General features: G+C 41.1%; 1 protein-coding gene across 7 annotated transcripts in view; it reads left to right on the top strand.

Moving 5' to 3' along the window:
• PLEKHA5 (pleckstrin homology domain containing A5) overlaps nt 1-13,778 on the top strand; it is a 242,630-nt gene that overhangs the window by 186,295 nt on the left and 42,557 nt on the right. For all 7 annotated transcript variants that reach the window (XM_054988048.1, XM_054988047.1, XM_054988045.1 and 4 more), the window contains exons 8-10: nt 776-876; nt 2,459-2,574; nt 7,524-7,988. In XM_054988048.1, the coding sequence (XP_054844023.1) occupies nt 776-876; nt 2,459-2,574; nt 7,524-7,988 (682 nt within the window). The remainder of the gene's footprint in view (nt 1-775; nt 877-2,458; nt 2,575-7,523; nt 7,989-13,778) is intronic.

Raw genomic sequence — 13,778 nt, 5'->3', positions numbered from 1 at the left:
GACACAGTTCTCCTTGTACAATTATTTTGCCTGTTGAGGGCCAACTAATGGGCCAACTGGTTGAATTCAGGAAACCCTAGAGCAGCAGTATTCACCCTTTGGCTTACTGAGAGCCATATTTGCAATCACCATCAATCAAAAGAACCACATGACTACTACTCTATGTCCTGTGCACTACCGCATCAAACACACAATCTAACAATATCTAATATGCAAAGCAAACCCCCTGAAACCAAAATTGGGAAGAAGAGCCAATGTGGCATGTGAAAGAGCTACGAGTGATTCTCAAGCCATGGAGTGTGTACCCTTGCTCTAGAACATCTGATCGCTGATTTAGGAAGGGTAGGTCCATCATTGGCTCCTAGCCAGGGTGACTAAAGGAGGTAGCAAGCTTCAGAGTACCAGTGATAGGAGGCAACAACAGGGAAAGGCCTTGGCCTCTACACCATGATTGCAGTCCCACCAGAGCAACTGGTTGGCCACTGTGTGAAACAAGGTGCCGGGCTAGATGGACCACTGATCTGATCCTTCAGGGCTGCTGTTACGTTTTCATGATTTCTTGTTCACAATAATGTGGTTTATGGCATGGTTATCTTATTTGTGCACATTCTCAAAATTTATCATTGTACTGTTAGATGCAGAAATTCCATTCGCAAAATTAAGTACTTACTGAATGTGAAAGTTTGCATTAAAGTATCCCAAGATTATTTTTATACATAATAAAGTTTGAATGAAAATATTGTCATTTAATCAATCATTTTTGCATCTTGCCCAGATGAAAAAGAAGAAGGAATATTGGGAAGTATACTTCTTCCCAGCTTCCAGATAGCAATGCTTTCTTCTGAGGATCACATCAACCGTAAATATGCCTTTAAGGTGAGAATATTGCTCTTCATGACTGCCGTGTTTGATTTATCCAGTAGCCATAATTGCATACATATACTGGATAAGCATAAGCTGCTTCATTGATTTATTTCTTTTAAAACATATAGTCTTGTTGTCCAGAAACCCTCCTCAGGTGAATCCCCGAGAAAGCAGTTTGTAATGGTGATGACTCATTGCCAAGTGCTGGTTCCATCTCCAAAGGAGTTGCATCTTCTATAGCCTCTATTTAAAGATTCTGTTTCAGAGACTTTGTGATTTTCAGAGTTGGGAATAAGCAGTGTATCAAAGTGTCGCCCTATGATGGATTATTGTCAGTATTTTAGTCCTGCTACCGCACCCCTAAATGTGTGCACACACTTTTTCCATCCTTTGGAGCATCACCTGAAAGAGATACTCTGCCCTCTGCTTTTTCCTGTTGTGGAGAACTAGTTTTGGTTTTGGTTTTAAATTAACCCTTAGAAGGAATGTGCAGTACTGGAAGTTAGAGATGGACATGAAATGGGGAAAAAACGAACTCTGAGTTTTGTGGTTCATCGCTTTACACGAACCACAAACTTTCACGAAATTGTCTCGGTTCATGAAACAATTCGTTAGGTTCATGATTCGTCAGATCCCAGGGCCCTACAATAGTCCCCTTCATACCCAGAGATGCTAAACTCGCAGGGGGACTTCAGCAGGCTCTCCTCCAACCAAGTTTGATGAAGATTGCAATACATTGACCAGGAGACCGCCTCCCTTCTGTCCCCCTGGGTGCCACAGGCTCGGGGGGTGAGGGGTGGTACCAGGTTGGCAGGAAACTTTGCAGGCCCATTTTCTCTCCATCCCAGGCCACTTCCTGCTATCCAGTTCAAGCTGGGCAGTTGTCCTCCATGCCTTTTGTTATTTATGAAGTTAGGTTTCTCCAAAACCATCATTTGTTTGTTTGTTTTTACATTTATACAAGGAATATTTGTTAAGAATGGAAAAATTAATGCTATCCTTAAGTTTGTCCCTTGAATCCTTGTTATGACATTTATTGCTTTTACTTTTATGCACCATGAATTAAATTTCCCCCTCCATTAAGCATTCTTGCCTAACTTTGTATTTTCTTTCTTGTATTTGAACATTTGGGGATGTTGTTGGTGACGGGCAAGTTAAACTACGCTACAAGTTTTAATGGGTGAGTGCATAATTTAAAACCTATTGTTGTGCTCTGACTATAAATATCTGAGCAAATATATTTTTCTACTGTCATAGACTTTTATAGCATCATAGATGCCAATAGCAGATTTTTATTCTGTAATTCACAGAAATCATTTAGAAGCGCAGCAGGGTGCACTGGGAAGCAACAAGCATTACAAATTTAATACTAATATGTTTTCCCAAGTATAATTGCCACAGAAGATGAGCATGATGTTGAATAACATTGTATTAGTTAGTCTGTGATGAGTTTCTAGAGGCAGCGTGCATAAATCTTGATACTCCTGAATTACTGATTAAGGAAACCACTAACATACTTTGATTTCTCTCTCTCTCTCTCTTACAGACTGTTGTAACTCTGTTTTTCCACAATGACCATGTCATTTCCAATCAGGCAGCTCATCCAAACATGAGGACCTATTATTTCTGCACAGATACAGGGAAGGAAATGGAGTTATGGATGAAAGCCATGATAGATGCCGCACTTGTGCAGACAGAGCCCGTGAAAAGGTAACGCAGACTGACAAATCCATACAGTACGTGTCAATCTTTTGTACCAGGGCTTGATTGGACTTTCTTGAGACTTCAGATATGAGCAGTGCCTGCTCAGATGAATTCCTGTTAGCTTTGCCAAAGATCTTTATTTTTTAAAAAAAGCAGACTGAAGTTTAAAACGGCTTTCCTGCTGTCCATTTTACAAGATGTATTTAACCCATTTCCCACACTTTCCCTGAGCATTACAACCTACCCTAATGAAATGGGACTTCCATGGATCTCAGCTTAAGATCCAGTAGTTTGCACTGCAGTAGACTTGGGTTGGTGCGAGGCAGTTCTCCAGGAGCATTTTCCTGGTGTTTTCTCATTAATAAATCAATTCATTAAAATTCTTTCATAACAAAGCTCCCACAATTGTAGCTGGGCGATTCGCCTTGCCTGCTGAGCTATTCCTTACCTTTTTAAAAAGAACTTTTATACATGGCATCTTGGATTATTAGATAACCCAAGATGTTGGCTGTTTGGGGGGAGGGGAGGGGTTTGCAACGTTTGCATGAGCGCAGGCATTACTGGTATAGGGCTAGATTATACTCCAATTATTTTTTCAACTTTTCATATTTTCATACAACTGTGGTGGCTCCTCCCAGGTTTACATAAATGTATAATTTTATGCTGTGTGCCCCGCTCATAGATTTTTTTACCCATACAAAGGGGCTACTCATTGCTAAATTGTGTCTGAATGCCATTAAAATAATTATTTAAATTCCATGCCCTGATTAATACCATTATTAAAACCCTAACATCACTGTCTCCAAAGGAACCAAGTCAAAAGAGAGTCAAGCTCAGGATTTCAGTTTTTGTGGGCAGAAGGGATAATTCAATAGTAAGACACTTCTTGAAGTATTGCATTTCAAGCAGTTGATGTAAGTGGTTCTGCTTAAATTAGAATTTCATAATGCTGAACATTGGGAGTCATGACATACCGATCTTCCGTTATGAGGTATTTTATATCCAAAGATGGTGTCCAAAAAAAAAGGGGGTGCGTGTGTGTGTGTGTCTAAAGTTTACTTCCCACTTCAGTTGTTACCAAGAATAATTTGAAAAGTTGTTGGGATTACTTAATATTTTTAGATCCAGAGGAGTTAGCCATGTTAGTCTGTAGTAGCAAAATAGTAAAGACTCCAGTAGCACCTTTAAGACTAACCAGTTCTATTGCAGCATAAGCTTTCGAGAACCACAGCTCTCTTTGTCAGATGCATATTGTAGCATAAGCTATTGAGAACCACAGCTTTCTTTGTCAGATGCATCGTCAGACAGATGCTGTGGTTCTCGAAAGCTTATGTTACAATAAAGTTGGTTAGTCTTAAAGGTGCTACTGGACTCTTTACTATTTTAATATTTTTAAGCATTTGTCAAATGAAGTCTTTGTATTGAACTAGTCATTGGTGACTTCTTGCCTTGTTCAATTCTGTCTCACAGCATAACTTACCTATTCTAGATTTCCTTTGCTCTAGTAATGAATATATATAACGCACATTTTACTGAAGTTATTTTGCTTTAGAGACTTAATTATGAATACTTTCTCAGAACTGCGTCTAGTATTTTTTGTTGTAAGTAGACCCAGGTTTAATAATGTCCTGAGGGGGTCTACTGAGAATAATTAATCCTGTTTTAAATAATCAAGTGCCCTCTTAAACTTGTCACTCAGACAATGAGACAAGCTCTCAGGTGGCTACATTTCTGATGTATCCTAATTTAGTACGCTCCGAACAGCATGTGGGCTGTTCTAGATTGTTTAAGGGTTTGAAATCTAAATAGATGCTTTGTTTCCTGTTTGTGGAAAAACTTTGAAACTACTTTTTACTACAGTTAGCTTTGCTAAACAAATTTCAAGCTTGTGGTGGGAAATCAATGCTATCATATACGGACTACATAATAAAAAAATTTCTTAAGTATCAGCAGTTGAAATTCCCAATGATTCAGATAGCTGTTTGCTCCTCTGAAATCTGAATTATTCAGCTTTCATTATATGAAAATATTCTATCGGGTACTGTCTTAACAGAAGTAGTGAAATTGTCTTGGGTTATTAATGAAATCACACAGCTATCCCAAATTGGCTCCTTCAAGAATTAAATACTTGAGGAGATTACTACTTAGAAATTGTAAAAAATCTGTAGTAGCTTATTAAACAGATTAAGAGTCATCTTGGGAGTAGGTGGCAAAAGGTAGTCAGAAAACCAATGGGGGGGTATAGTTTGAGTATCATACTAGGATATGGGTTCAAATCCCCACATTGCCATGAAGGACACAGGCTGACCTTTGGTTAGTCACTCTTTCAGCCTAACCTACTTCACAGGGGTTGTGAGGGTACAGTAGGGAAGGGGAAACGCTCCTTTCCCTGAGTTCCTGGGAACTACAAAGGAGTAAAAAATATACTTGACAAAGCGGAAAGGTAGAGTGAGTTGTTTTCGGTCTTTGAGCGTAAAGATTGTTGAAGAAAGCAACAGGAAAGCAACGCAGATACTAAAAACAAGGAGTTGCATAAATGTAACAAGGGAGAGGTGGCTTTATCAACAGCATTTTAAATACAGTTAAAGGAAGAATGGGGGCTTCAGTAGCCTAGACTTCCACACTGGGTTCTGAGGGGATCTGCGATTGCTCAGAACTTCATCAGGGCTCCTCAGTGAGAGATCACCAGAGATGGATGACTGTTCATGAAAAACGTCTTCCCCAGCTCCGCCTCCTCTAGAAGTGTAGCCTCCACTGAGCATTAGCTGTGATGTTGGTTGCAACTCATTTCATAGAAGAAATCAAGCTCCACAAAATGTGAGAGTTTGGGATTACATGGCTGACCTACAGACATTAAAATACCTTATTTTCTTATAAATATCATGTAGGTTTGATTTCTTCAAAATAAACCTATTTTTAATTGCAGTATTGTACCTTGGTTTTCAATAATTTGCCAACTCACGCTTAAAAAGTTTACCTATGCCATCTCCTAAAAAGAGGGAGGGAGGGAGAGCAAGAGAGAGCGGTCCGCATTAAAAAAATTCCCAAACATCTGAAGCATCTATGGACACCTGAAGACATGTAATAAGGGCAACACTTTCTCTTTTTTCTTGGTGGGTTTGGGAGAAAGATACGGAGGGCAGGGGAGACGGGACTTTGCTTGAGCTGTAGTGACACTCTGTATAACATTAAAATAAATATCCAGGTTTTTCTATAGCACCAAAGACTGGATACCTGGCAGGGTCTCCCAGACTTTGTTCCAAGGTTCCTTTTTTGTTTGATTCTTGCAAATAAGTCCAAAATGCCGTAAGCCAGATCATTATTGGGCAACTCCAGGCAAATCCTTTGCTTCACATGAGTCTCAGGAAAAGACGTATGGAAAGGAAAAAAATGCACTGCCCTTGTTAGAGGTAAAAATTGTCATTTCGTGTTTCATTATAGTTTTAGACCACTTTACAGTCAAGATCGGTCCCCAAATACTTGCTTAGAGCCGTTTTAGTAGACTAGGTTTAAAAAGGTTCAGATGGGGGGGGGGGAAATGACTCCCATTTGGAAGTGAAGGGTGTTGTAAGTGGTAACTAAATGCAAAGAATATCTTGGGGAAGTATAAGGGTATTTCAAGAATGGAAGAAGCTAATTACAGAATGATGGAACTAGATGACACACTGTGTGTGAGTAACCCATAAAGATGTACGTGAAGGAGCTCAGGGGATTAGGTCATAGGATGAGTAAGGAAGAAAGATGGCTCAGAGTAGGAGACAAGTCTCAAGAGGAGACTGAAAGAGAGTGGGTGGGTTGGTGGGGGCAGAGAAAGGAATCTGAAATTTAATAAAAAAGGTAGGTCTGTCAACATCTGAAATCTCTCTTGGGTGAATATGTGAACTGTGCAGCTGTTACTGTTTTCTGGAGAGGTACAATTATTTTACACCACAGTTCAAAGTCAGCAGATATTTCCCTCCCCCCGCCCTCTGTAATTAACAGAAGCCACAAGCGCTTTCCAAAAGATGAATAATAACTGACATCCAAACTCGCTGGATGATGTCAGTGACCATGCGAAGTTTAAAATAGAATTATGTGCCCCTTTATATGCTGAAAGGGCTGGCACAGAGAATCTTTGAGCTCTACAGCTCTGTGTGTGTATGTGTGTCTTTATTATTCCATTACAAAAGACTTTGGCTGGAAGTCAGTCAGGATTCCAGAGGCTTCTCTACTGAAAAGAAACCACAAATTATGTTTTACATACAGTCCAAGAAATTTGCCCACAGTTTTCCTTCTGTAGTTCCCAGATGCAATAGAAGGGTTTCTGCATTTTGATAGCTGCATAGAAGGCAGAATGTGCATATATGAAAAACTGAAGGGCCCTGTCCCACAAATTGAGTCCGGCAGCGTATCGGAGCTAACCCTGTTGATCTTAGCAGTTATCCACGGTGGGGAGAAATGGTAACCTCAAAAAAGTCCAGGCATAGAAGCTTAATTTGTACGATTGATCCCCAGATCTCATGTGGGATGTTACTCCTTCTGTCTGAACCTGGAATATTTTTCACATGGGACAGTGTACCTTGACACCTGTTAGGCCTGGAGGCGGGGCACATATTCAGTATGGGTAGGGTAGGAAGGTGTATCTATTCTGCTCCCAAATTCTGAAAAAAAGTTCAACAGAACCAGCTTTTCATCTTCCCTGTGGTTTCCCACCCCTTTTGCCACAGCAAATCCATGAGAATTCAAGCAGGGCGCTCATACTCTGCTCTCGGCAGCTTTTTCCTTTTTGCTGTAATTACACTGGCGTGAGTTCAGAGTTCAGTCCCTATTGCGTCTAGCAGTCTTGCAAGTGCTGTGGGACCACAAGGCAAGAGAAATGGCATTCTGTTAATAGTGGGCGGGGGGGAACAAGTTTTATCTGTTTCAACATATTTCTAGCTATGTTGTTCCATAGTGTGTGCGCTTCCTTTTTTTAGAGCAGACAAGATAACTGCTGAAAACACACCGCCTCGTGAGGTGAATAACGTTGCAAACCATCGGGTGCTAATTAAACCAGAGGTGCAGAATAATCAGCGGAACAAAGAAGTGAGCAAAATGGAAGACAAAAAGGCCTTGGAAGCCGAAAAATACGGATTTCAAAAAGTTGGGCGTGACCGACCCTTAACAAAAATTAACAGCGTGAAGCTGAATTCTTTGGGGTCAGAATACGGGACTTTGCCAGCAAGCACAGTTCCGTCTGGACACTATAGGCCAATTCATTTAAATGGGTCAGAGAAAGCTGTCAACCTCATTCTAGCAGACGCTGGAGATGGAATCCATCACAACGCCATTCACTCGCAAATAGAGTCCGAACGTGTTATACAGAGGACAAATTCAATGCTGCAGTTGGAACAGTGGATTAAAATTCAGAGAGGAAAAGGTCAAGATGAGGAAACAAGAGGGTGAGTAACCTGAGGATTATTGGATAATCCTGACCTGTCAACTGATGTTAACAACTTGGCTTCTTTAATATGTGCTATTTTGAATCAGTTTTATGTGACCGTAACATTCCAGTTTGATCTCCCAAGGGTATCCTGAAATGATTCCGTTTTTAAAAAATATCGATACATAGAATTTTCAACTGGCTTTGTGGTGGCGCTGTGAAACTTTTAATATTTCTTTGGGTGTGTATAGTCTTCAGACCCCAAGAGACAGTGGTAACACAATTACAAATTTATATATGAGTATGGACCAGAAAGACTGGTCCATACTTATGTGCTAGTCCACCCAGCTTTCCATTCTAGATTGTCTTTTAAGAAGCTAACCTGGCCTTCATACAGCATCCATTATTGAAACTACCTTCTCCTACCATGATGGAGCGGTTTCTTCTTCTGCCTTTGAACCTGATCAGTTCCATTCTCTAAAAAAATGTGCAGTTCATACAAGAATATAAAATATCCCTGCTGCATCCATCTAGTCCAACATTCTGTTTTAGCAGTGACCAGCCGAATACCGATGGGAGCTTTCCAGCAAGACATGAAAGCAGCAGCCCTTCCCTGTTGCCCTCCCTCACACCCAGTACTGGGTATTTGAAGGGAGAGCATTTCTGAAGTTCCTTTGGTTTATCATAGTAATAACCACTAATAGACTATCTTGCCTGACATCAGCTAATAAGTGACTGTCACTCCACCCAGAGGGGAAGGAACAGCTAGACAGTCTGTCAACAACAGATCAAGGCCTTAGGCATTTTTTGAAACAACACTTTGTTCTCTGCTATGTTCTTATAACTCCACAACTGTGAAGTAAACTACCGGGAACTTACCAGTAGCCCAAGCAACTGAAGTTCCACAAATGAGCTAAAAAATGTCTGAGAATTTTTAGCACATCACAAGTTGTCTCCAATTTCTTTTTTCTTTTCTTCTTTTTCTTTCTTTTTTTTTTTTTGGAAGGCAAGCCATAATAGCTAAAACAGGATTTAGGTCTTTTTAAATTTGCATTGTGGAAGTAATCCCAAGTCAGACTTCTTGCCTTCTCGTCTGCCACTGCTTATTTATTTAGAACATTTTTATGCCACTTCTTCAACAGGCTCCTCAAGGAGGTGTATAATTAAGACAACAAACCAAAGCCATTAAAAACAAAGCCAATATCATTAAAACAACCCGGGGCATAACAGCGTAAAATAAACATTGAGCCGTCTAAAATGTGGTAGATAAAATGAACTTTGGCCAGTAGTGGACCGTAAAACATTTAAGAGATGTTAAAAAAACCTCTTAGTTAAAAGCCTAGGTAAAAAATAATGTTTTAGGCTGGCACCTACGAGAAGGTATGGTAGGTGCCAGGCAAGCCTCACGAAAGGAGGGCATTCCAAAGGCAAGGTGCCGCCTCTGAAACTGCCGTGTCTCTGGTCACAACCCACCTCACCTCTGAAACCAGGGGCACAGAGAACAGGGCTTCAGAAGATCTTAACTGGCAGGCTGGACAATATGGGAAGAGGCGGTCCTTCAGGTACCCTGACCTCAGGCCATTTAGGGCTTTAAAGATAAGAACCAGCACACTAAGTTAACAACAACAACAAACAAACAATAATAATAATAGCAACATTTTATTTATATACTGCCCTTCAAGACAGCTTAATGCCCACTCAGAGCAGTTTACAAAGTATGTCATTATTATCCCCACAACAAAACACTGTGTGAGGTGGGTGGGGCTGAGAGAGCTCCAGAGAGCCGTGACTAGCCCAAGGTCACCCAGCTGGCTTCAAGCAGAGGAGTGGGGAATCAAACCTGGTTCTCCAGATTAGAATCCTGCCGCTCTTTACCACTGTACCAAACTGGCTGGAAACAGATGAGCAGCCAGTCGAGGTGCTTCAGAACCTCTCCAGCACCTGCCCCCCCCCCCCATGATCTCAAGTCAGACCACCATCTGGTCTGCTCCTGTTCCCTCCTTCCCACCCTAGTGATCAATCCCCAGCTCTCAGAGGTTTTAAGGATAAGATCTTACTAGTGATGCTGGGTGTTAGGGTTTCCTTAAAAACCATGTGCTTTCACACTGAATTTTAAGGCTATATGGTTTTATTACAAACTTTATGCTCCCTTCTCTGTTCAGCATGATATTGATTTTTCCTTAATTGTGAAAAGTCCGTCCCATCCCCACAAAGGCATTTATGATAGAGACTGTCATTGTTAATAACTTGAAATGATATTTAGGCAAAGGACTGGGCTGAGTGGCCCATTGGGCCCATTCCTGTTACTACTTTTATTTAGATGTTGTAAAACACATTTGAATATATGAAAAGGAAGATAGCTCTCTTACTATGAGAAGAGGGGGTGCTTTACTCAATGTGCTTTACATGTAGAAGGTACCCAGTTCTTTCCCTGCTATCTTCTGAACTATACATGACCCATTTACTCATTAGGACTGTAGATTTATTTAACATCTGTAAATACAAAGGATCTCGAAGATACTAGAAGTGTATCCAGTGGAAAAGAGCTTTAAGCTCTCTCTCTCTGAATGATTGACACCGTTAAATCTAGCGGGGCTGAAAATGGTGGTTCTGCATGACAGAGGCAGAAGGGCATTGCTTCCAAAACACCTTGACGGAAATCTAAACACAAGTGCCTCAGCCTTATGGCTCAGGTTTTTATTATAAAATACTGTTCCAATAATTCACTTTAAATGAAACTTTCCTGGAGTAACACCACTGCAGGGAGTTATGAAGAGTTTGAAATTATCAGCTTCGCTTGGCTCGCAAGCACAGAGGGAGGAGGGAGCCGACTGATTTGTATTCGGCATTTTCTCGGGCTGTTGCTTGCACTAGCTTCTGTATGTCAAAGCAGCTTTCAAATGCTATTCTTGTTTATCAGGCTACTTTGGTGGGCACCAGTTGATCAGTTAATTCACTTGGTTGTTCCCAGTGCAATTAGTCACAAGGTGGTCTAAATTAAATTGTGTCCTTCAGCCCTATTTTCTTAAAACGTCAGGGCATTGTTGTCACCATGCTGCCCAAGCCTTTATTTCACGCCAGTTTTTTAGAGAATATCCACATTTCTTCCTCCTGCCCCTACTCATAGCTGTACTAGGATTTCCACCCCCCCCCCCATTTTTAACAGCACAAGCGGGGGGCTAAGCCAGATTTAGTGTGTCCTGTTTTTATAAGTGAGAGAGTTTCTGTGTGTTGGAACAACTCGCAATTAAAAAGGCATTTCTGTAAGGAGTTGCACTAACCTATTCACATTTATGGGGGGTGGGGGTTTAAACAAAAGACACATATATATGTATTTATTCCATCTATAACCTAGCTTTCTCACTGAGAAGGTGAATTCCATGGTATAAAACAATGCAGTCCAATAGCACGATAGCATCAGATATCTAAAAAGAAAACCAGATTGTGTTAGTGCTGCTGATGGCTAAAATGCATGTAGCCCTTTAGCAAGATTTTTGAGTTTCCATTAAAAATGGAAGAGAAGTAGAACCCGGGCCTGAATGAAAAACATCCCAAAGACCTTTCTTAACCTTCAGACCCATCATGGAGAGGTGGACATGTATATTGAGGTCTTATCTTTTGCATATAAAAGCACTTGCATTAGAGCAGGATTTCCAGTAGACCAATACAGGTTATGTTTCCTGTCTCACAACCATTATTAGGCGTTTAGGCGCCTGTTGCTGGCTTGCGTGCCCCTTCCATTTCAGCATTCTCTGTGAAGAGGCGTAGGAACTCTTTCACATTTGAATTCTTTGGGGGCTTTTGTCACAGCATTATCACATTGGACATATTCCAAAGTAAACTCATTCTATTGTGAAGCTTTATAATGGCAAAAGCTATTAACAAAATGTTATTAGGTGGCAGTATCCAAAGCCTCTCGATCATGGAAAACATCTTGTTAGTTGAATATGAATGAATTTGTTAACACAGGCCATATACTTAGAAATAATGCTTTTGCTTGAAGCCAATTTGTAAAGGAGAGAGGAGAGTGGCAAGGGTTGCCATTGTTTACTGCTTCGGGGTAAACAAGCGCTTTTCTTTTTCTTAACCGCTCTTAACGTACTGCATTTTAAAATTGGACTGGCAAGAAATTACTGAAAATACTTTAATTTCAGCAGCAGTGAAAGCACAGGTGATAAACCGCCACCACTCCAGTGCTAAACATACAGATCACCACTCTGTTAGTTGCCTGTGATGATTCCTTCCAGGTTAATAGCAGTTCTCTCATCGCTTCAACAATTTTAATGTAGCAGTTGTTACCCTGCCCTTCCATAGGCTCTGAAGGCTTCTTGTAATGTCCCAAAATTGCCCTTTTGAAAGGCACTTCCTCTTTAAATGCTTGAGGTGCTCCAGCAAGCATTCTATGTGTCAAAGCCACCTCTCGGCTTCTGTACCTGTGAGTCTAGGGATTTGGCTCTGCATGGGTCACACTGTTTCCTGGTCCCAGCAGTATATCTCTTTCTCCTTGGTCTGTCTGCCCTCTCCAAACAGCTGAGCTCAGCATCGTTTCCCTGTCCGTGGGGTTGTACACACTTTAATTGGTAAAGAAGAAGAGAAAACGGTTTGGAGAGAAGAGAGAGAGATAAAAACAAGCTGCTAAAATGGTGGGGGGAGTACTTGGACAAAGAGAAAAAGGAAACTAGAGGCAGCTAGGCAGAGTTCATCAGCTCCTCTCCAACCTTGCCTTTCTCTGGGTACTAGAATGAAAGGAGGAGACTCAGTGAAGTTGACAGACAAGCGATTAAACCAATGGCCATACAGAGTTTGAATGTGAGAAATGCCTTTTTTACTCTACAGCCTTTGTACTGATCTGTGTACAGTTTGTTCCCTTTGCTTTGTGGCCATTGTTGCCCATTAAACAGAGCAGGTATGTTTAGTCTTTTAAAAGAAATAATTTCCTGGCATCTCAGTTTAATATAGGCTTTAAAAGCAAGTGAAATGTATTGGCAAAGAACAAAGTAGATGTTAGGAAATCATATTGTTAAAGAATCCCTCCTTGTTTGTGCACACTTTTCCTTCCCATTTCTTCCCTGTAATCTTCCCACAGCTTTCTCCGCTTGTCACAGTGGCTGTAAGCAGAGCTGCCATCTGCTTTTTAACATGCCTCTGTGCCAACCTGTGTAGTATCTTGAGGGTGGTGATTGTGTAGCATGTCCATTGTTTGAGTAATGCTACCTTTCACCATGTATATAGCCTAATCCAGAATTCCCCAACGTAGCGCCCATGGAGCCCACTAGCACTTCCCCTGGAACCTGCCAAGCTTGTCAGAAACTGGGTGGGACCTTTGTAAGTCAGGGGTTGTTACTGGCCACCTTCATTCAAATGAAAGGATTTTCCGTGGATGCAATAGCAACAGCTGCTACTGGAGGATCAGGAGGACTAGTAAGCATCCAGGATTGTAGTTCCATTCCTCCTCTATGGTTTCCTTCTTTTTTTCCACTTTTGCTTTCCCCCTTCCTCCCTCTGGGCTTTCCTTCATTTTTTTATTCCCCTTCAGCAGCTCTTCTGCAAAGTGCGGCAGCCATTTTGAGTTTGGTTCCGTCTCCTGTGGCAGCCATTTTGGGGGGGTGCCCATCACTCACTCTCAAACTTCCAGAGGTGTCCATGACTCCAAAAAGTAGGGAACCATCATCTACTCTGATATTTATAACCCATTTTTTTCTCTAAGGGACATTAGGTGATCTTCAAATACAAGATTTATTGAGTGATGAAATAGGTGGCTAGTTTTGCTTCTTTCCACTTCTGGAACCAAGAATTTTAGCTGGTCACA

Source organism: Eublepharis macularius, chromosome 9, assembly GCF_028583425.1.
Source record: "Eublepharis macularius isolate TG4126 chromosome 9, MPM_Emac_v1.0, whole genome shotgun sequence".
NCBI classification, from domain to species: Eukaryota; Metazoa; Chordata; class Lepidosauria; order Squamata; family Eublepharidae; genus Eublepharis; species Eublepharis macularius.
This window is presented reverse-complemented; position numbering and strand designations above follow the sequence as displayed.